This window comes from Saccopteryx bilineata, chromosome 9 (genome assembly GCF_036850765.1).
Source record: "Saccopteryx bilineata isolate mSacBil1 chromosome 9, mSacBil1_pri_phased_curated, whole genome shotgun sequence".
Taxonomy (NCBI): Eukaryota; Metazoa; Chordata; class Mammalia; order Chiroptera; family Emballonuridae; genus Saccopteryx; species Saccopteryx bilineata.
Genome location: NC_089498.1, coordinates 75551634 through 75574242, shown reverse-complemented (window position 1 = coordinate 75574242; position 22609 = coordinate 75551634). Strand labels below are relative to the sequence as shown.

Genomic DNA, 22609 nt, shown 5'->3' with positions numbered 1-22609 from the left:
CTGACCTGTGCTGGTGCAGTGGATAAAGCATCGACCTGGAAATGCTGAGGTCACCGGTTCGAAACCCTGGGCTTGCCTGGTCAAGGCACATATGGGAGTTGATGCTTCTAGCTCCTCCCCCCTGTCTCTCTCTCCTCTCTCTGTCTCTCTCTCCCCCCCTCTCTAAAATGAATAAATAAAATAAAATAAATAAAAATTAAATGCTTATTAATTGTTTAAACTTTAAAATAAGGCAACTATTGAACATATTCCTTCAGCATCTGAAATATGAATAAAACAAAGCATATTTTAAATGTATTTTGAATTATTTAAAATATATGTGACATATAAAGTATTACAATAAACAGCCATGTTATTTATGACCCAGCTTAATAATAAAACATTTTCAGTATAGTTGAACATCCCAACATGTATTCCTCCCCAATAAAGTATGGATGTTTTTGCAAATAAAAAATGTTTACAGATATCTCTGAATTAAGTGGATAATCAAAAGCACTGAAGCTGTGAGGATGAGTGAAAGCAATAAAAAATCATTTCTCATAAGAAAAACATGATGCATGACATGCTGTGGGTCATTAAAAATGTTTATGAGGCTGATGGATGCCATAGATCTGCATGTTCTTAGGAAAAATGGTCCTGACAACAATCCTGACAAGGGCAAGAAGAAAGAAGAATAAGCAATCTCCCTAGATCACATTGTCTTTCGCCAAGGTGTGTAGGAAGAGCTGCATCTGCAAAAGAAGTCAAATGTAGCTGTAGCCTTGTGCTATGCAGGCATGTATTTGCCCTTACCCACAGCTTTACTAAAGTTCCTAGGATGGAGAAATCAGAATCTACCGTTGATAGCAAGGAGGCATCCTTCACATTCAGCCAAAAGAGAGCTTTCCTCAACTCAATGAAAGACCCCTTGAGATCTGTCTCCATTTCAGGCTTCTGTAAGGAAGCTGGAAAAGTAGAAAACAAAATGAAATGAAACAAATGCCAAACTGCCTCAGGGCCCCTTTCAAGTATATCCTGTTAGAATAGTGTGTCCCAAACTCACTAAGACTCAACTAGGGAAAATAAAAAGTACACAGGTTCTCAAGCCCCTACATGGAGATTCTGAACAGCAGGTGAGGCCCAGAAATCTTTACTTTTAAACAATCACCAGGTGATTCATATGTTCAGGCAAATTTGAGAAATAGCGAGGAGACAAGATGGCGCTGGATTAGGTGGATGTACCAACATCCACCTCCCAGAACCAAAGTGGATTACAAACTAATTTTAAGAACTATCATCTGGTGCCTGACCAGATGATGGCGCAGTGGATGGAGCGTCGAACTGGGATGCGGAGGACCCAGGTTCGAGACCTGAAGTCGACAGCTTGAGCGCGAGCTCATCTGGTTTGAGCAAAGCTCACCAGCTTGGCCTGACCTGTGGTGGCACAGTGGATAAAGTGTCGACCTGGAAATGCTGAGGTCACGGGTTTGAAACCCTGGGCTTGCCTGGTCAAGGCACATATGGGAGTTGATGCTTCCAGCTCCTCCCCTCTGTCTTTCTCTCTCTTTGTCTCTCTCTCTCCCTCTCTCTCTCCTCTCTAAAATGGAAAAAAAAAAAAAAAAAAAAGCTCACCAGCTTGAGCCCAAGGTCACTGGCTTGAGCAACAGGTTACTTGGTCTGCTGTAGCCCCATGGTCAAGGCACATATGAGAAAGCAATCAATGAACTAAGATGTCGCAACAAAAAACTGATGATTGATGTTTCTCATCTCTCTCCATTCCTGTCTGTCTGTCCCTATCTATCCCTCTCTCTGTCTCTGTAAAAAAAAAAAAAAATTTAAAAAAAGAACTATCATCTGGAAAAACCAACTTTGGACTAAACTAAGGGGACTCTTCCACCAAGGAACACTGAAGAAGCCACATCGAGACTGCTTAGTGTATCCCAAGGTTCTTTTTACCAAGCCACAGTCGCAGAGCTCCAGGGAAAAGCAACCTGGTCTCATCTTTCCAGGCAGAGGAGAACAGAAGCTCCATTTCCACACATGCTGCAGATGGTAATGATCCAGTCTACCTGAATCATTACCAGCTAGAAGCAGCAGTCATTGGGTCTTGGACGTGAGTTGCAAAGTATAGAATTGTGACAACAATTCCAGTGCCTTGCGGACCTTTCCTGGATGTGGACTTTTCCTGGACTCCTGCTCCTTGTGACAGCTCCTAACAGACTGAACTGGGGTTGGGTTGCATTTGCAGGGATTTGGAATGGTGTTGGTGCCAACTTGGACTTGGTGAACATGTTAAGGACACTACTCTTTTATGGATTCTTGCTGTATTGGCCAAGAGTTTGCTTAAAGGCCTTAATCACTGTAAAAAAAAAAAAAAAGAAGACTAGATAAAGAAGATGTGGCACATATACACTATGGTATACTACTCAGCCATAAGAAATAATGACATCAGATCATTTACAACAAAATGGTGGGATCTTGATAACATTATACAGAGTGAATTAAGTAAATCAGAAAAAACCAAAAACTGCATGATTCCATACATTGGTGGGACATAAAAACGAGACCAAGAGACATGGACAAGAGTGTGGTGGTAACGGGGGGGGAGGGGGGGGGAAGGGGGGTACAAAGAAAACTAGATAGAAGGTGACGGAGGACAATCTGACTTTGGATGATGGGTATGCAACATAATTGAATGACAAGATAACCTGGACATATTTTCTTTGAATATATGTACCCTGATTTATTGATGTCACCCCATTAAAAATTAATAAAAATTAGGCCCTGGCCGGTTGGCTCAGCGGTAGAGCGTCAGCCTGGTGTGCGGGGGACCAGGGTTCGATTCCCGGCCAGGGCACACAGGAGAAGTGCCCATTTGCTTCTCCACCCCTGCCCCCCCTCCTTCCTCTCTGTCTCTCTCTTCCTCTCCCGCAGCCAAGGCTCCATTGGAGCAAGGATGGCCCGGGCGCTGGGGATGGCTCCTTGGCCTCTGCCCCAGGCGCTGGAGTGGCTCTGGTCGCAGCAGAGCGACGCCCCAGAGGGGCAGAGCATCGCCCCCTGGTGGGCAGAGCGTAGCCCCTGGTGGGCGTGCCGGGTGGATCCCGGTCGGGCGCATGCGGGAGTCTATCTGACTGTCTCTTGCCGTTTCCAGCTTCAGAAAAAGAAATAAAAAGAAAAAGAAAAAAAATAAAATAAAAATTAAAAAAAAATTTTGAGAAATAGCATAGTGCTATTTCACAAGATCCTGTTCAGGGCAGTAAGAACACTTGTACTAGCCACACATTATCACTGGAAGAAAGATGAAATGGGACCTCCAAGCTCCTACTGAATCTCATTTCAGCATCATTACCTTTGCATCTGCACCCAGAAAGAGAAGAAAGGCCTGATAGGAGTCATGAGCCTATAATAAACTGGCTTCCAAAAGCAGGTTCGAAGACTCAGAGCTACCTCAAGGTAACATGTTTATTCACTTGTATTGATAAGAGATACAAGAATGATGTCATAAATTTTAAAATATTTCTTATGAAATAGAACATATAAATGTATAAAGGTACAGAGACTAATACAATAAATATCTTTGTACCCACCATCTACATTAAAAAGAAAGCATTGGCCCTGGCCAGTTGGCTCAGTGGTAGAGCATCAGCCTGGCGTACAAAAGTCCCGGGTTCAATTCCCGGCCAGGGCACACAGGAGAGGCGCCCATCTGCTTCTCCACCCCTCCCCCTCTCCTTCCTCTCTGTCTCTCTCTTCCCCTCCCACAGCCAGGGCTCCATTGGAGCAAGGTTGGCCCGGGCACTGGGGATGGCTCCATGGCCTCTGCCTCAGGCGCTAGAGTGGCTCTGGTCGCAACAGAGCGACGCCCGGATGGGCAGAGCATCGCCCCTGGTGGGCATGCCGGGTGGATCCCGGTCGGGCGCATGCGGGAGTCTGTCTGACTGCCTCCCCGTTTCCAGCTTCGGAAGAATACAAAAAAAAAAGAAAGTTGCCTGACCTGTGGTGGCGCAGTGGATAAAGCGTCGACCTGGAAATGCTGAGGTCGCCGGTTCGAAACCCTGGGCTTGCCTGGCCGAGGCACATATGGGAGTTGATGCTTCCAGCTCCTCCCCCCTTCTCTCTCTCTATCTCTCTCTCCTCTCTAAAATGAATAAAATAAAATAAAAAATTAAAAAAAAAAAAAAAGAAAGCATTAAAATTCCTTTATTTTCTTTCAAATGATGATAGTAGATGGTAGAGCTTTTTATGTCCTAACTTAAAGAAAAAAAAAAGTTGATAACCTTTCTGTATTCCCAACTTATGTTTTTGAAATTTTTCTATCATTTAAAATCTCAAAATCTGCGAACCATAGGGAGTACCCATTAGAATAATGTTGTGTACCATTCATGGAAGAGGAGCTAATTAGACCTAGATCCAGAGCAAACCATGCTTCCTGCTGTTCAGAGCATCCAATCAGCACAGACTCTTCTATTCTTTGTGTATCCTGTCCAAACTTACCCAGGAGCTTTTCCAACTCTAAGGACAGAAAAAGAGAAGGCAAAAAACAAGAGATTTAATTAAATCACCAGAGCCATCCTAAACTTACAGGACAGTTGCTGCCCTGTGACTAATTAGCTATGTGAACTTGGTCTAATCACTCAACCTCTCTAGGCCTCCACTTTCTCATCAGCAATCTGGGGAGTTTGGACTGAGGAAGGAATTCTTTCTGTGTAACCCTATATTACTCTATGACTATACCATGAAAGGAGCATATCCTTGGCCTAGGTCAAAAAATATGTTATAGTTAACTTACTATGTTATGGAAAAAAGATCACATTTAGAATGCTAGAGACCAAATCAATTCTATAATTTCGTCTCCAGTTTATGCTGCTTTCATGGGCCAGAACAGAATATTCATTTGAGATCTAGTCTCTGTAAGAGAAGTGCTGTATAGGAGAAAAACCTGCCCTCCTGTGCCGGAAAGACTATTTTTTTTTTAATTTATAATACAACAAAACTTTGCTAAATCTTTAAGTGTTTAGTGTCTTCTGATGGAACCCCCGTATTCTTCTGCAGTGCTAGAAACTACCTATCAAGGTACTCCCAACACCTGACTCCTGAAGGAAACTCACTGGCAGTGTATTCACAAGTTAGTCAGTGCAGCTCAATAAACAGAGCATTGTCTTGGCGCCCCTAGGTCGCAGGTTTGATCCCTGGTCGGGACACATATGAGAAGCAACTAGTGAGTGCAAAACTAAATGGAGCAACAAGTTGGTTCTTCTCTCCCTTTCCCTCTCCTTACCTCCCTCTGTTTCTCTCTCAAAACAATAGAAAAAAAAGTCAGTATATAGTGACATCAGCCAAATCCTAATAAGCTTAGCTATCTCTAGTTATATACCTCAAGAGAGTTCTAGAAACAAATTAGTTTTAATTCCCTTTTAATTTTGACCCTTCTAGGAGAAATGAAGTCACACTGCAAATCCTGGCCAGTGTAACTGTTCAATTCCATGGAGGCTGGAAATCAGCAGTCTGAGGCAGGGGTTGGCAAAATCTTTTAGGCTTTTGAGCTGTCACAGCTACTCTGCTATGCCATTACAGTGTGAAAGTCGCCACAGACAATGTAAATGAATGAGTGTGGCTCTGTTCAAATAAAAATTTATTGACACATCGTGGCAGGTTCCCGTTTGGACAGCAGTTTTGCCAAGCCCTGGTTTAAGACAGTGGTGGTTCATACCATCACCAAATAATATTTGACTGGGCAACACAGGTTTATACACTAAGTAATTAATGGATAGAAGCAGTTTGAAAAATCTGGACTCTAAAGTTGGAGGAGTCTTCTCAGGGATTCAATATGAACTGAATTTTTAGTGGCCATGGGTTGGTCTACTCTACTGGTCCACTTTGGACTTACCTACGAGACTATACTGGGGGGGCAGGTATTGATGTTCTGATTTCTGAAGCAAAGGAGCCAGGTTATGAAAGAGGTAAAACGCTCCTGTCTGCTGGGCTTGTTTACATGCATCGTCATCTTCCTTCAGTTCAAATAAATACCTGCATTTGGGAGATAAAGCATTACAAAACCACATTTAGTGACTTGCCCTGCATACACCTTTGAGAATTCTGTTCCTGCCTCCCTCTCCTACCGTGATTATTTCCTCTTATTTATTTACATCCCAAATTGCTCTAGAAAGGATTTGAGATGGCTGCAGCCATCAGTCCTTCCTTTGTCCTACTGTATACCTTGCCGGTACTTCTGCGGTTGCTCAATTTGTTAATTCGTCTGTTGGCCCTGAAAGACTGTGACTTCCTTATGGGCAGGGTCAGGCTTACTTCTGTATCTCCTTTAATTAGCATATTGAATGGCTCAATTCCATAAATATTTATTGAATTGAACTTCAAGGGTAATAAATATTTACTGAATTGAACCTCAAGGTACTGTGCCAATATTACACTGTGAGGCAAGAATTGATATGCAGTGGATTGAAAGGAAAACAAGTACAGTGATAAAACACCAACCACAGAATACCTAGTGATGGAAGCAGACTTCATTACTACAAACCAACAGTAAACATTGTCCCTTCAGTAACTCTCATTCAATCTGGGAAAATAAAGAACAGATTTTATCTTCAATGAACCCTTGTTTCAAACATCTAGGCCCCCATGTGGGTACCATTTGTTCCTTATTTTTACTGAAGGGACCACTGATGGGAAAATGAAGCTATTACTTGACTTAATAAGTGTAATATTTTCAGTAGCCCAAATAAAAATGTGCAAAAGAGGCCTGACCTGTGGTGGCGCAGTGGATAAAGCGTCGACCTGGAAATGCTGAGGTCACTGGTTCGAAACCTTGGGCTTGCCTGGTCAAGGCACATATGGGAGTTGATGCTTTCAGCTCCTCCCCACCTTCTCTCTCTCTGTCTCTCTCTCCTCTCTCTCTCCCTCGCTGTCTCTCTCTCTCCCTTTCTCTCTCCTCTCTAAAATGAATAAATAAAAATTTTTTTAAAATGTGGAAAAGAGAACATCATATAATTAGCTTCTATTGTAAAAGAAATTGTGCTGAGGCGAGTTCTATGCTTTTCAATACCTTCATTAAAGATGGCCTAAGTCGACCCTGGCCGGTTGGCTCAGCGGTAGAGCGTCAGCCTGGCGTGTAGAAGTCCCGGGTTCGATTCCTGGCCAGGGCACACAGGAGAAGCACCCATCTGCTTCTCCACCCCTCCCCCTCTCCTTCCTCTCTGTCTCTCTCTTCCCCTCCCGCAGCCAAGGCTCCGGTGGAGCAGAGATGGCCCGGGTGCTGAGGATGGCTCTATGGCCTCTGCCTCAGGCACTAGAATGGCTCTGGTTGCAACAGAGCAACGCCCAGAGGGGCAGAGCATCGCCCCCTGGTGGGCGTGCCGGTGGATCCTGGTCGGACACATGCGGGAGTCTGTCTGACTGTCTCCCCGTTTCCAACTTCAGAAAAATACAAAAAAAAAAAAAAGAAGAAGAAGAAGAATGTAAGAAACTTTTTGGGTCACAGTTCCAGTTCCAGTGAGGCCCCAGGTTTAAGACCTTAACCTTGATGTTTCGCTCTATAAGGTCATTAGGGCAAAGTACAGATTGTACCACTCTTTCTGTTCTTTTATGAAGGCAGCTGTATTTGTTCTATTGTTTATATTTGGGAACTTCTGAGTGGCATGTCTCTCCTTTGACATACATTGAGTCTCTGCCCCAGGAGGCTCTAGTCATTCAGAAAATGTTTAAAAATATCCCAAGTATTAAAATCTCAGGTTTCCTTTGTCATCTGCTATAAAGAGATCATTGTAATCCCTTTTATCACAGTTCAAAAACAGGTTCCTAAAGATGTTGCTTGGATGTGTTTATCATTTTGCTTTGTAGTTCATGTTGAGCCAACTCTGCCTACTGGTGTTACAAAAGCTTGCAGATCCTACAGAAATATCTATATAACCTGGCTTTCCAACCTTGGCTGGGCCAACTCTGCTCCAATGGAGCCTTGGCTGTGGGAGAGGAAGAGAGAGACAGAGAGGAAGGAGAGGGGGAGGAGTGGAGAATCAGATGGGCGCTTCTCCTGTGTGCCCTGGCCGGGAATCGAACCTGGGACTCCTGCACGCCAGGCCAATGCTCTACCACTGAGCCAACCAGCCAGGGCTCTTACATTCTTCTTGATTAGAAACACTATATTTTAAAATTCATTTCCTCCTTCAGTTATAATAGCATGGAAACCATAAAAGTAAGTTCAAACATTGTTTTTGCTTTTTTTGTTTTTTCTTGTGGGAGAGACAGAGAGAGTCAGAGAGAGGGACAGATAGGGACAGACAGACAAGAAGGGAGAGAGATGAGAAATATCAATTCTTTGTTGTGACACTTTACTTGTCCATTGATTGATTTCTCATATGTGCCTTGACCGTGAGGCTACAGCAGACTGAGTAACCCCTTGCTCAAGCCAGAGACCTTGGGCTCAAGCTGGTGAACCTTGCTCAAACCAGATGAGCTCACGCTCAAGCTGGCGACCTCGGGATCTCAAACCTGGGTCCTCCACATCACAGTCCAATGCTCTATCCATTGCACCACCACCTGGTCAGGCTGGTTTTTTTCTTATTATAAAAGTAAAATATATGCTGGGTGGATCCCAGTCAGGCTCATGCGGGAGTCTGTCTCTCTGCCTCCCTGTTTCTCGCTTCAGAAAAAAAAAAAAAAAAGTAAAATATAGTCATTCTATAAAAATCAGAAAATACAGTTATCAATTTTTTCAAAAAAGTAAAACCTCAGGAATCCCACCACTCAAAGGTGATCACTGTTTACACTATGGGTCTTTCCAAACTAGTTATTAATATTATGCATCTATACATATATATAGGTCTGATTAGAAACATTCCTACTAATCTATAGCCTTTTCATCTTAAACCTATTAACATTTTTACACCACATTTCTTATAAATAGAATTTTATTCTTTTCTCATGATTTTTTATTAATTTTAATATATTTAATTACAATAACATTCTCATTTTTTAGACTATTCAATAATTCTGTTATCATCCTCAGAGTCTCAGCCTGAGAACTGCAAATAACCTAAATGCCCAGAAATATCTGAACAAGTATTTTGTTGTGTTCTCACCCTTGCTAATGTAAGATTGCATGCTTGTGTGCCTTGCCATTTTGGACTGGGAACTCATATTTTGCAGAACTTTCTACCTGGGAGCTCTGGTTGTGAGTGTATCCCTCCAGAGGAGTTTTACATTTGCTTCTGCAAGGTGCCCCAGGGGTATTATTAGTCTAGGACTACTATTTAAATTCGTTTCCTTGGTAGGGGTTTTTTTGGACCATATCATACTGACAGTACAAATTTAAGCCCCCAAACTGTAAGAGAGCAGGCTAGTGATTTCAAATTCACAGATGTCAAATTTGCACAGGCTGAAACAAAGAAGTCATTCATCATTTTCCTGTACTGTTGTAGATGTTTTTTCTTCTAGTCTCCCTTTCACTGAAGTTTAGTTTTTTGGTGGGGTAGGTACCAGGATTGGAGTTATTTATCTTATTTTCAGGAAATTTCATGTACAGTTTTTAATTCCATCATATGGGTATACCATAATTTAGTTAATTTCTCCCTCCCTGTTCATTCAGTCATTCAATGTGCTTCAGTGCCTATTATGTACCAGGTTCACTTTTACACACTAGGGGTACCATAGTGGAAAAGACATAGTTCCTATCTTTAAAAATGTTTGTTTTTTGTTTTTTTAATTATTTTTATTTATTCATTTTTAGAGAAGAGAGAGAGATAGAGAGAGAGAGAGAGAGAGAGAGAGAGAGAAGGGGAAGAGCAGGAAGCATCAACTCCCATATGTGCCTTGACTGGGCAAGCCAGGGTTTTGAACTGGCGACCTCATTGTTCCAAGTCAATGCTCTATCCACTGCGCTACCACAGGTCAGGCCATAGTTCCTATCTTTTTTTTTTTTCATAGTTCCTATCTTAATAGAACTTATATTCAAGTACATCAGGTATTTTAGATATTATTGAAAATTTAGTTTATTTAGAACTTTTATGATTATAAATAACTTTCTTTTTTTAATATTTTTTTAATTTATTCATTTTAGAGAGAGAGAGACAGACAGAAAAGAGGAGCAGGAAGCATCAACTCCCATATGTGCCTTGACCAGGCAAGCCCAGGGTTTCAAACTGGCGACCTCAGTGTTTCCAGGTCGATACTTTATCCACTGCGCCACCACAGGTCAGGCATAAATAACTTTCAATGAACGTCTTTATATGTAATTCTTTTTTAAAAAAAATTTTTTTAAATGCAGTCCAATTTTTATTTATTTATTTATTTATTTATTTTATTTATTTGTATTTTTCTGAAGCTGGAAACGGGGAGAGACAGTCAGACAGACTCCCGCATGCGCCTGACTGGGATCCACCCGGCACACCCACCAGGGGCGACGCTCTGCCCCTCCGGGGCGTTGCTCTGCCGTGACCAGAGCCACTCTAGCGCCTGGGGCAGAGGCCAAGGAGCCATCCCCAGCGCCCAGGCCATCTTTGCTCCAATGGAGCCTTGGCTGTGGGAGGGGAAGAGAGAGACAGAGAGGAAGGGGGGGGTGGAGAAGCAAATAGGCGCTTCTCCTACGTGCCCTGGCTGGGAATCGAACCCGGGTCCCCCGCACGCCAGGCCGACGCTCTACCGCTGAGCCAACCGGCCAGGTAATTCTTAATCATACTTCCTTAATCCTCAGTATAAGATTTTGAGATCTTTATAATTTAATTGGCCAAAGTTTGGATAATCAGAACTCAGGTTGGTCAAAACTCACCGGGTTTTAGTGACATAGGTTGACAGCAGTCTATAGCACCAAAAAGATTTTCTCCTGCAAGCAATTCCACAATACAGAGACATTGTCAGGTCCTTAGAGGAAAGAGGAGTTAAAAAAAGAAAAATAAATCACACATTCAATTTAAAGTAATGAATCACCAAGAGGGTTATACTTTAAGCCAGAAAGTAATACATTTTATTATTAAGGAAGGAGAAACTGAAAAGGAGTCAGATGATCGAGCCTCTAAATTGCATTTTTCCCACTAACTAGCTGTGGGGTTTTAACTTTTCAATACCTCTTTTGTAATGTACAGATTAAAACTTGTCCTGCCTACCTAATCTGTTGTTATGACAATCAGCTAACTATTCAGAAGAAATATGCTTGTCCTTTCCTATTGTGGCATTGTTGCTGGGAGGTAGTTGCCAAGTCAAGGCCTACATTTCTCTCCTCTCTTGTATGTAAGTAGGGCCTAAACTAAATCTTAACAATGGAATGTGAATGATATGTATCTCCTCTAGGCTGAAGCAGTTAATAAGTGTGTATGCCTTTCCCATCCTCTCTTTCTCTTTCTGTTGGGAGGCCTCTAGAATGGCAGAACCAGTAGATGGAGAAGCCTAGATCCTTAAATCACTACATGGGGAAAAGCCTTCTGTCAATCCAAATACCCTCAGCCTTGGACAATTTGTAGTGAGAAATAAACTTATACCATATTAAGCCACTGAAATGTCAAAAAGTTACAGCAGCTAGCATTATTCTACTAGACCAAGTAAGCCTGGGGGTGTCTCCAGAGAGATGGAGCCTCGTTGCTCAGAATACATGAAAACCAAAGTCCCCCTGAATATGAAGTAGGAGGAATCCTATAGACTGGAAAAATATAAAATCATGGCCATTCAGAAAATATTTCAAAAGGCTACAAATCTACATGAATCTGAGATATTTTCTGTTTTTTTATATCTCAAAAACATATAACCTGTCCAGACGGTGGCGCAGTGGATAGAACGTTGGACTGGGATGCGAAGGACCCAGGTTCAAGACCCCAAGGTCGCCAGCTTGAGCGTGGGCTCATCTGGCTTGAGCAAAAAAACTCACCAGCTTGGACCCAAGGTCGCTGGCTCAAGCAAGAGGTTACTCAGTCTGCTGAAGGCCCACGGTCAAGGCACATATGAGAAAGCAATCAATGAACAACTAAAGTCTCGCAACAAAAAACTGATGATTGATGCTTCTCATCTCTCTCCATTCCTGTCTGTCTGTCCCTATCTATCCCTCTCTCTGACTCTCTCTCTGTGTCCCTGTCTTAATATATTCTGCGGGTGGTTCCTTTTAAATTCTATTCAGTACATATTTTATTTCCCATGAAAAGTACATTTCATATTAGCAATAAAAGGGTCAAGAAGTTCCACTGAGGCCCTGGCTGGTTGGCTCAATGGTAGAGCATCGGCCAGGCGTGTGGATGTCCCAGGTTCGATTTCTGGTCAAGACACACAGGAGAAGCAACCATCTGTTTCTCCACCATTTGCCCTTTTCTCTTTCGTTCTCTCTCCTCCTTCCACAGCCATGACTGCATATCGGCCCTAGGCACTGAGGATGACTCTGTGGAGCCTCCACCTCAGGTGCTAAAAATAGCTCAGTTGTGAGGGTGGCCCCAGGTGGACAGAGCATTGGCCCCAGACGGGGGTTGCCAGGTAGATCCCAGTTGGGACACGTGAGGGAGTCTGTTTCTCTATCTCCTCTCCTCTCACTTGGAAAAGAAGGAGAGAAGAAAAAAGTTCAACTGAAATGAGAAAATTAGTACAGTTAAATAACCATCTACCCTTTTAACTGTGCCCACCTTTGACACTAAACTACTGAGGAACATCTGAAGTTTGGGCCTGCTTTTTGGTTGCATAATTATAAAACACATATGACTAGTCCTTGGACTGTTTTGGCTACCTAGCCAAGGGTAAATTATATTTAGCAAATGATACTCAACAAGGCACTATTGAGTACTGACTTTGTAAGGGTTGTTAAGGAATACAAAAGTGTACTGGATGAAAATCTTGCCCTCAAGGGACTCTAGCAGGAATAAGAAAACAAATAACTTTCACAGAAAACAATATGTGATACGTGGGTTATACAGCATCCTAGGAGAGTATTAATAGTGATTAGACCTGTATGATATACTGGACGAAACATATGTATGTATGTATGTATGTATTTATTTTTTAGAAATGTATTTAAAGTCAATATTTCTGCCTCATATACAGCTGTGAGAATGTAATAAACATTCCTTTCACCTAGTAATTCCACGTCTAGGAATTTGTCCTAAGAAGTAAAGGGTATGTATAGGAATGTTAACTGAAAATTATGATAGAGAATAATACACAGCTGTTAAAAATAAATTGAAAAGAAAATAACAGTAGAAAAATATGTATGTAGTAAGAGGGAATATTATTCAGAATATATTAAGTCAAGAAAGCAAGTAATTTTTGGTTGATTAGCCTGATCTAATTAATTTAAATACATATACATACCAAATAACATACCATATACGTACCAAAATACGTAAATTAGACGTATTTATTTATATTTTTTAAGTGACTAGAAGTACAATATTAACAGTAAATAATTCGGCAGAGCCCTGGCCGGCTGGCTCAGCGGTAGAGCGTCGGCCCGGTGTGCAGGAGTCCCGGGTTCGATTCCCAGCCAGGGCACACAGGAGAGGCGCCCATTTGCTTCTCCACCCCTCCCCCTCTCCTTCCTCTATGTCTCTCTCTTCCCCTCCCGCAGCGAGGCTCCATTGGAGCAAAGATGGCCCGGGCGCTGGGGATGGCTCTGTGGCCTCTGCCTCAGGCGCTAGAGTGGCTCTGGATGGAACAGAGCGACGCCCCAAAGGGGCAAAGCATCGCCCCCTGGTGGGCATGCCCGGTGGATCCCGGTCGGGCGCATGCGGGAGTCTGTCTGCCTCCCAGTTTCCAGCTTTGGAAAAACGAAAAAAATAAAAATAAAATAAATAATAATAATTCGGCAGAGAGAGATGGAGAGAGATAGAGATTTAAAATGGTACTTGTAATTTTTACTTTGTACATTTATTTTTCAAATTTTATTTATTGATATTTTAGAGAGAAAGGAAGGGAGAGAGAGAGAAAAAAAACATTGATTTGTTGTTCCACTTACACATTCACTAGTTGATTCTTTTTTTTTTTTAATGCAAAGACAGATTTATTTGTACACACAATGAAGGAGAGCAGTCTTCTGTCAGATGGAGATTAAGATTCTTAAGCAGCTGATCTTGGGGCCTCCTACAACAGGAAGACTTGTTTTCTGATCTTCAGATGTTAAGACTTTTTACCTGACATTTAAAAATATGGAATGCTTCATGGATTTGCGTGTCGTCCTTGCGCAGGGGCCATGCTAATCTTCTCTGTATCGTTCCAATTTTAGTATATGTGCTGCCTAAGCGAGCACTAGTTGATTCTTGTATGTGCGCTCACCAGGGATGGAACCCACAACCTTAGTGCATGCGGATGGCATACTAACCAACTGAGCTACTTGACCAGGGCACTTTATACATTTCTGTATTTTAAAAAAAGTTAACCATGTATATACATACTCCTTTTACAATAAAATAAAGTATAATAAATAGTAGTTCCTGGGCCTGACCTGTGGTGGCGAAGTGGATCAAGTGTTAACCTGGAACAATGAAGCCCCCGTTCAAAACCCTGGGCTTGCCTGGTCAAGGCACATGTGGGAGTTGATGCTTCCTGTTCCTCTCCCCTCGACTCTCTCTTTCTCCTCTCTAAAATGAATAAATTAAAAAAAAAAATTTTAAATAGTAGTTCCTGGGACTAACTGCACAATGAGGCTATTTCCAGGCCATTGTACTTTATTACATTCCCTGGGAGCCAAAAGGAATTCCTTTGGTGAGCTCCTTGAATTCTGAGAACTGTATGAGCTGTTTGGTTGTAGTTATGACTACAAACTAATCTGTATGGCCCACTGCACTTGACTGCCTGATGTTTCGTCTAGTTTCTGCTAGTAAATACTGCCCCTTGTGAAGTATCATGACCTGCTAACTCAATGGGATAGTGGTCACAGAGCTTGTAGAAAACATGGTCAAGTTCTTAATGTAGCTTTGAAAAAAATCATCAATAATCTAGAAGGAAACCAAACTTACTTTAACTGAGAATTGTACCTTCATTGAAGTCTAATTCTTTTTCTAAATGGTCCCTTATATATTTTTAATATTTATCTTATATAAAAGCAGTATAGACTATTGAAAAGTCAAAGAGCCCTGGCCTGGTAGCTCAGTTGGCTAGAGTATTGTTCCGATATGTAAAGGATTAGAGTTAAATTCCTGGTCAGCGCACATAAAAGAATCAACCAGTGACAATTTTTAAAAAAGTTTTAAGTATGCTTTTATATTTATTTATTTATTTATTTATTTATTTATTTATTTATTTTTAGGGAGAGAGAAGAAGGGAGAGAAACGAGAAGCAACTCGTAGTTGTAGCACTTCAGTTGTTCACTAATTGCTTCTCATACGTGCCTAGACCGGGGGGCTCCAGCCAAACTAGTAACCCCCTCGCTCAAGCCAGTGACCTTGGGGTCATGTCTATGATATCATGCTCAAGCCAGTGACCCTGCATTCAAGCTGGCGACCTTGGGGTTTTGAAGCTGAGACTCATGCTTCCCAGTTCAACACTATCCATTGCACTACCACCGGTCAGGAGACAATAAAATTTTTTAAAAATTTAAAAAACCTTCCCCCCCCCAAACAATGACAATATATATGGAAAAAGAAAATATCAACCACTGAATGTATAAGTAAACAGAACAACAAACTGCTGTTTCTATCTCTCTCTTCCATCCTCTCTTCCATATTGACTCTAAAGTCAATATTTAAAGAAAAATTAGCCTGACCAAGTGGTGGCACAGTGGATAGAGCATCAGCCTGTGATGCAGAGGACCTAGGTTCAAAACCCTGAGGTTGCTGGCTGTTACAGTAACATAATGTTATAGTAATTAAATATATAGAAATATAGGAGAAATATAGAAATAGAATATAATATTAATAACCATTAAGGCAAGTGAATAAGGCTACACTCTCTGGGTGGGAGCTAATCTAGTGTGTACATATATGATAGGCAAGACTATGTATGCCCTTTGTGCAGGGCTCAGCTAGTGTGTCTGTGAAATTATATAGATAAAAAGAGCTCCCTACGAGGAATTCCCTAAAAGTGACTTGATTATGACAACTCTGTAAATTAATATAAAAAGAGTTCCATGCAAGGAACTCCCCAAAAATGGCTTGATGTGACAACCCTGTAGATTAACACCTGTTAGAAGGCATATGCCAAAAAAAGGGTACTAAAGCCGAGTGGCCCCCAGCTGCAGTTAGTCATCCAGACTCCAACGTTGAACGTGGATGGTCTCCACGCCGCTCTGACCAAGGACAGCCAAGAGAAGCATGCCAATGGGTCCCCATTAAGCTGTATCCAGGCACATCTTAGGATTTGTGAGTAATAAACTGCCTGTGTGAATCTTGCAACTAACTTGTGTGTCAGTCATGTCTTTCCTCCAGTGCCAATTAATCTCGGTATCTGTCACAGTAATATAATGTTATAGTAATTAAATATATAGAAAATATGGAAGATATATAGAAATAATTAGGATATAATATTAAAAGCAATTAAGGAAATTAAAGTTATGCCGTATGGATAGGAATTAATATAGTGTGTACATATATGATAAACAGACTCTGCCTTTTGCACAGGGCTCAGTTAGTGTGTGTGTGAAGTTACATATAGATAAGAAGTCCCTGCCTGACCAGGCAGTGGCGCAGTGGATAGAGCGTCGGACTGAGATGCAGAGGACCCAGGTTCGAGACCCCTAGGTCGCCAGCTTGAGTGCAGGCTCATCTGGTTTGAGCAAAAACCCACCAACTTGAACCCAAGGTTGCTGGCTCCAGCAAGGGGTTACTAAGTCTGCTGAAGGCCTGCGGTCAAGGCACATATGAGAAAGCAATCAATGAACAACTAAGGTGTTGCAACGCGCAATGAAAAACTAATGATTGATGCTTCTCATCTCTCTCCAATCCGGTCTGTCTGTCCTTGTCTATCCCTCTCTCTGACTCACTCTCTGTCTCTGTAAAAAATAAATAAATAAATAAAATTAAAAAAAAAAAGAAGTCCCTTGATGTCATAACTCTGTGAATTAATGTAAAAAGAAGCTTCCCTAGGAACACCTTAAAAGTGGCTTGATGTGCCCTGGCCAGTTGGCTCAGTGGTAGAGCATCAGCCTGGCGTGCGGAAGTCCCGGGTTCGATTCCCGGCCAGGGCACACAGGAGAAGCGCCCATCTGCTTCTCCACCCCTCCCCCTCTCCTTCCTCTCTGTCTCTCTCTTCCGCTCCCGCAGCCAAGGTTCCATTGGAGCAAAAGATGGCCCGGGCGCTGGGGATGGCTCCTTGGCCTCTGCCCCAGGCGCTAGAGTGGCTCTGGTCGTGACAGAGCGACGCCCCGAATGGGCAGAGCATCGCCCCCTGGTGGGCGTGCCGGGTGGATCCTGGTCAGGCGCATGTGGGAGTCTGTCTGACTGCCTCCCCGTTTCCAGCTTCAGAAAAATAAAAAGTGGCTTGATGTAACATTTTAGTAGATTTACATAAAAAGGGCTCCCTGTGAAGAACTCCCAAAAAGGTGGTTTGACGTGATAACCCTGTAGATTGACACCTGTTAGAAGGTGAGTTGAGATGATAATCCTGTAGATTGATACCTATTAGAAGGCACTGGCCAGAAAAGGTACTAAAACTAAGGGCCCCCCACCCCTGCTGAGGTAGTCACCCAGACTCCAACATTGGTTGAATGTGGACTGTCTCCACACTGCTCTGACCAAGGACAGCCAAGAGGAGCATGCCGACGGGGCCCCCTTAAGCTGTATCCAGGCACACCAAAAGGATTTGTGAGTAATAAACTGCCTGTGTGATTCTTGCAACTAACTTGTGTGTCAGTTGTGTCTTTCCTCTGGTGGCAGTTGGTCTTGACACTGATAAGCAGAATTCTCATAGTGGCCTCAAGAGTAGTCTTGAAGAGGCTGCCAGCCCTGCTGTTAAGCAGGAGTGTCCCACTGTGCAGAGAAGTCGAATTGGGGATGCCTGATCCATGTAGAGCTCGGGCTCTACTGGAACAACCCCAATAAGTAGGATCCTTATAGTCACCTCAAGAGTAGTCTCAAGAGGCCGCCAAACTGCTGTTAAGCAGGAATGTCCCACTACACAGGGAAGTCAAATCAGGGATGCCTGATTGACGTAGAGCTCAGGCTCTACTGTGACACTGGCTTGAGCTCGGGCTTACTAGCTTAAGCACAGGGTCGCTGGCTTTAGTATGGGATCATAGACACGACCCCATGGTCGCTGGTTTGAACCCAAGGTCTCTAGCTTGAGCAAGGAGTCACTGGCTCTGCTGAAGCACCTCGCCCATCAAGGCACATATGAGAAAGAAATCAATGACCAACTAAGGTGCTGCAACTATAAGTTGATGCTTCTCATCTCTTTCCTATTTTGTCTGTTCCTGTCTATTCTCTCTCTGTCAAAAAAAAATTAAAAACTAATAAAATAAAAAGTCAAAGAAGAGAAAATAATATCTATAAAATTCAGCTTTAGCTGTTTTTCTCTTTTAAATAGACCAATTACAAAATTAATATTACATTACAGGACATATGGAAAACAAAATTGTGAGAATACCCATAATATCCCACATAAATATAATAATATGATTTAATATGTATTTTCTAGTTTTTTGTACATACACTTCTTACATATTTATAATAAAAGGACACTTCTTTTAATTTTTTTTTTTAGGACACATTTTTTTCAACTTGCTTTCAAGAAACAATTTATAAGCAGTTTCTATGTTTTTATAGAAGCCTTGTAATATTTTTGGCTGTATAATATTACATTCAAGCATACTCATACTGACTTTGCTAAACATTCCCCTAATTTTAGACATTTAGGTTGCTCTGATTTTAAATTACCAGAAATACCACCTAAATACTTCTGTGCGGATATCTTCAAGTTACTTCTTTAAGATAAGATAAATTACTCAAGGTAGAATTCTTGGAATAAAATTGATTTCAAAATCAATGGCTCTTTCTATACATTGTCACACTTACAAGATTCAACAGCATTTAGTTTAAAAAAAACAAAAAACAAAACAAAAAACTTTATTTTTTTGATTACTATAAAGACTGAGAGTATTTTCAGATTTAATAGTCTTTGTTCCCCTTTTGTAAAATGTCTGATGTCCTGTGCTCATTTAATCATCATTATTATACTCTAATTTTGACCATTCTAACTTTTAAAGTATTATAGTACATTTGGAGAATATTACACAATTTGATAACCAAAACACGCTATAGGAACCTACTGCTATGTATTGTTTTTCTCTGTGAAGCAGTCGTTGAGACTGAACCTCCATACAAAACAAAACAAACAAAACAAAACAAAACAGGTTATTTTAAGAGTCAATAGGATATGTGAGATTATTTTAAGATGACAATATACTTTTTATTTTTTTTTAGCGAAAGAGAGACAGAAAGGGAGAGATAAGAAGCATCAACTCATAGTTGTGTTGAAATGTAGAAAATAAAGAAGCCTCTTATTATAAGTAACTTTTAGCAGAACTTATTTTCTCTAAAACAAAGAGATTTTCAGCAGAACTTACTTTTTTTCTCACAAAGACTCCCTACCTGTGGCCTTGAGGCTGGTTTCCCAGGCTGTAGCCTTGGGATAGTTCCACAAGTTTGCAGATGTTCCCAGAATGTTTCTCCTTGAATTACTCTTATATATAAATATTGTAAAAGAGCTTGTTTCACTGCTTTGTCTTACTGCAATGCTTCTCCTCCTCCCTATTCCCCAATCAGTGTGTAATTTTGTCTTTAAAAGCTTATTTCAAACTGTGTTCGGGGCCACATGATTTGAATGACTTAAGTCTCCGTGTGGTCCTGCGGTCGCAGGCTTTAAAAAAAAGACTTCTTGGCCCTGGCCGGTTGGCTCAGCGGTAGAGCGTCGGCCTGGCGTGCGGGGGACCCGGGTTCGATTCCCGGCCAGGGCACATAGGAGAAGCGCCCATTTGCTTCTCCACCCCCCACCCCCTCCTTCCTCTCTGTCTCTCTCTTCCTCTCCCGCAGCCAAGGCTCCATTGGAGCAAAGATGGCCCAGGCGCTGGGGATGGCTCCTTGGCCTCTGCCCCAGGCGCTAGAGTGGCTCTGGTCGCGGCAGAGCGACGCCCCGGAGGGGCAGAGCATCGCCCCCTGGTGGGCAGAGCTTCGCCCCTGGTGGGCGTGCCGGGTGGATCCCAGTCGGGCGCATGCGGGAGTCTGTTTGTCTCTCCCCGTTTCCAGCTTCAGACAAAAATACAAAAAAAAAAAAAAAGACTTCTTAATTTGGCTACTTAATTTTTTGGCAAAACATCTGTTTCTCGCTGTTCCAATACAAGTGTCACTTTAGTTCATTGATTGATTCTTATACGTGCCTTGACTGGGGTGCTACAGCTGAGCCTGTGACCCCTTGCTCAAGCCAGCGACCTTTGATCCTATGCTCAAGATGGTGATCTCAGAGTTTCGAACCTGGGATCCTGGTCCCAGGTTCAAAATATACTTTCTTATAGCCCTATATTATTCAGAAATCTAGTGCAGGGAAAATTTGCTACTTTTTTTCTGTAATATTTATAATTTTTCTCTATCTTTTGGGCATCTTCGGTGTGATGCATAATTCAAGGTGTATTGGCCCAGGGGCTCAGATTTAGCAAAAATGCTACTCACATCCATCTGCTCAAATGCCACATTATAAACAGAATAGTTGTTATTGTTTGATTTGACAACTATTGTTGTGTTTAATGCCTGACAGCCCACTGAGGATAGAAGTTCAGTATTCGCAAAATACATTTGGCAGAAAATATCATTATTTCACTTCATGTGACAAGCTTAAGCCTGCCTTCTATTTTGTTTACGGTACAAATGCAAGTCTCCAAAGCACTGGGGAGACTCGGTCCTTTTATTCCTGCCTCACCCACTGAATCAATTTGTCACCTGGGGCTATCACCTAACTTGTCAGAACTTGGTTTTGGTCTCACTTCTCACAGGGCAAGAAAGGAGAGGATAGGGATCTAAAGTGTATTACAACTACCTTAGGTTTTCCATACCTAATTCTCAGATCTGTTGGACTGTAAAATCCTTAAAGGTTAGGATTATGTTTTCTCTTTCTACAGCAAGCAGTTAGTACAATGAAAAACACAATATACATGAGTAAATGAATGAAGGAATGCATTTATCCCAAGAAGATAAAACCTTGAGAAGTTAATCAATCTGAGATCACAATCTAGGGAGCAGCAGAGTCAAACAACCCAGGGCTGTCTGGCTCTAAAGCTCTTTTTTTTTTTTAACTTTATTCAGTTGTTGTTTTTTATAGAGAGACAGAGAGAGAGAGAGACAGAGAGAGAGAAGGGGGGAGGAGCAAGAAGCATCAACTCCCACATGTGCCTTGACCAGGCAAGTCCAGGATTTTGAACCGGCGACCTCAGCATTTCCAGGTCGACGCTTTATCCACTGCGCCAACACAGGTCAGGCATCTAAAGCTCACATTTTGATAAGAAATACATACCTGTGGTGGCGCAGTGGATAAAGCGTCGACCTGGAAATGCTGAGGTCGCCGGTTCAAAACCCTGGACTTGCCTGGTCAAGGCACATGTGGGAGTTGATGCTTCTTGCTCCTCCCCCCTTCTCTCTCTCTCTCTCTCTCTCCTTTCTAAAAAAAAAAAAAAAAAAAAAAAAAAAGAAAATAAAGAAATATATAGGAAAGCATTTTCCAACATTCATTTATTATTTATGTTTTTAAAAAGTACAAAGATCGATAGAGATGAAAAATAATACTGTTTTTACTGAAAACTATTACATGATGAGGCAAATCCCTTAAGAGTCACAATTTCTCTGAACCTCCTGTTCATTTTAATGAATCATTCACATTTTTCACCCTGTTCATCTGAACAGAAGAAAGTTAATCTATAAAGCACCACAGCACAATAAAAATCCCATCATTAATCTCCCTGGTTACTTTTCCCAAGAGGCCAGGGTCGGCAGTGTTTGAGAGAGCCCTCTTCAGAGTCTGTCTTTTCATGACAGTGGATGGGAATGGGCTGGGAAAATGCAAAACTGAGGAGCCACTGGGATACACATTTCAAGGTCTCACTGACCAGCTTTATGGTTTAATTTCTAAAAACTAACTTTTCCTCCCTTAAGTCAAAAATAATTCAGGCACAATGCAGAGAAGTTAGCAAATTCCATTTTTAAACAACTCTCCAAAAAAGTATCAGAACATTATCAGCTGTAGTTAATAAGATAGTTACACAAGTTATGATGCAAAACTGGGGTCATTCCCTGGTTTCTGCAAGGAAAAGGGACCAAGCTAAAATTGCAAAATGCTGTAACTGAGAGTTATTTCTTTTTACCAAATTCTGAATATGCCTCCTTATCTAATCCCTCCTGCACTTGGAACCTGAACAATTTTCTGTCTCTCCGTACTCACTATGAATTCTGTTGGGGTGCTGTCCTAGGCCTCAATAATCAGCAAAAACCAGGAAACTCCAAATGATCCTGGGAAGTTGGGCTTCGCTTGCCAGCAGGATCATTTTCACTTTTGCCACACTTCCCAGAATTCTCCCAGAGATGCACTCTGGGAAATGTAGTTCAATCTACAGGCATGCTGTGTGTTCTCCAACTGCCAAGTTAACCATGGTTGTCAAAAGCATGAGCTTCTAAGATCTTCTAAATTCATTATCAGGACAACTACTGTATCTTTGGAAAAGCATTAGGTCCATTTTTTTTTT

General features: G+C 41.8%; 1 protein-coding gene and 1 non-coding gene across 4 annotated transcripts in view; both read right to left on the bottom strand.

Moving 5' to 3' along the window:
- The window catches only part of NUDT13 (nudix hydrolase 13), a 32961-nt gene that overhangs the window by 4127 nt on the left and 6225 nt on the right, over nt 1–22609 (bottom strand). Inside the window, exons 1-5 of one of the 3 annotated variants that reach the window (XM_066242649.1) lie at nt 22309–22424; nt 10757–10848; nt 5867–6006; nt 4357–4491; nt 793–944 (exon numbers count right to left, since the gene is read on the bottom strand). In XM_066242649.1, coding sequence (XP_066098746.1) covers nt 793–944; nt 4357–4491; nt 5867–6006; nt 10757–10839 — 510 coding nt within the window. In that variant the 5' untranslated portion in view covers nt 10840–10848; nt 22309–22424. Of the gene's footprint in view, nt 1–792; nt 945–4356; nt 4492–5866; nt 6007–10756; nt 10849–22308; nt 22425–22609 lie in introns of those variants that run through there. The other 2 variants (XM_066242651.1, XM_066242650.1) reach the window with 2 other exon arrangements.
- On the bottom strand, nt 14094–14200 carry LOC136313741 (U6 spliceosomal RNA). Its single transcript, XR_010727187.1, has one exon. It is a non-coding gene; the product is annotated as a U6 spliceosomal RNA (small nuclear RNA).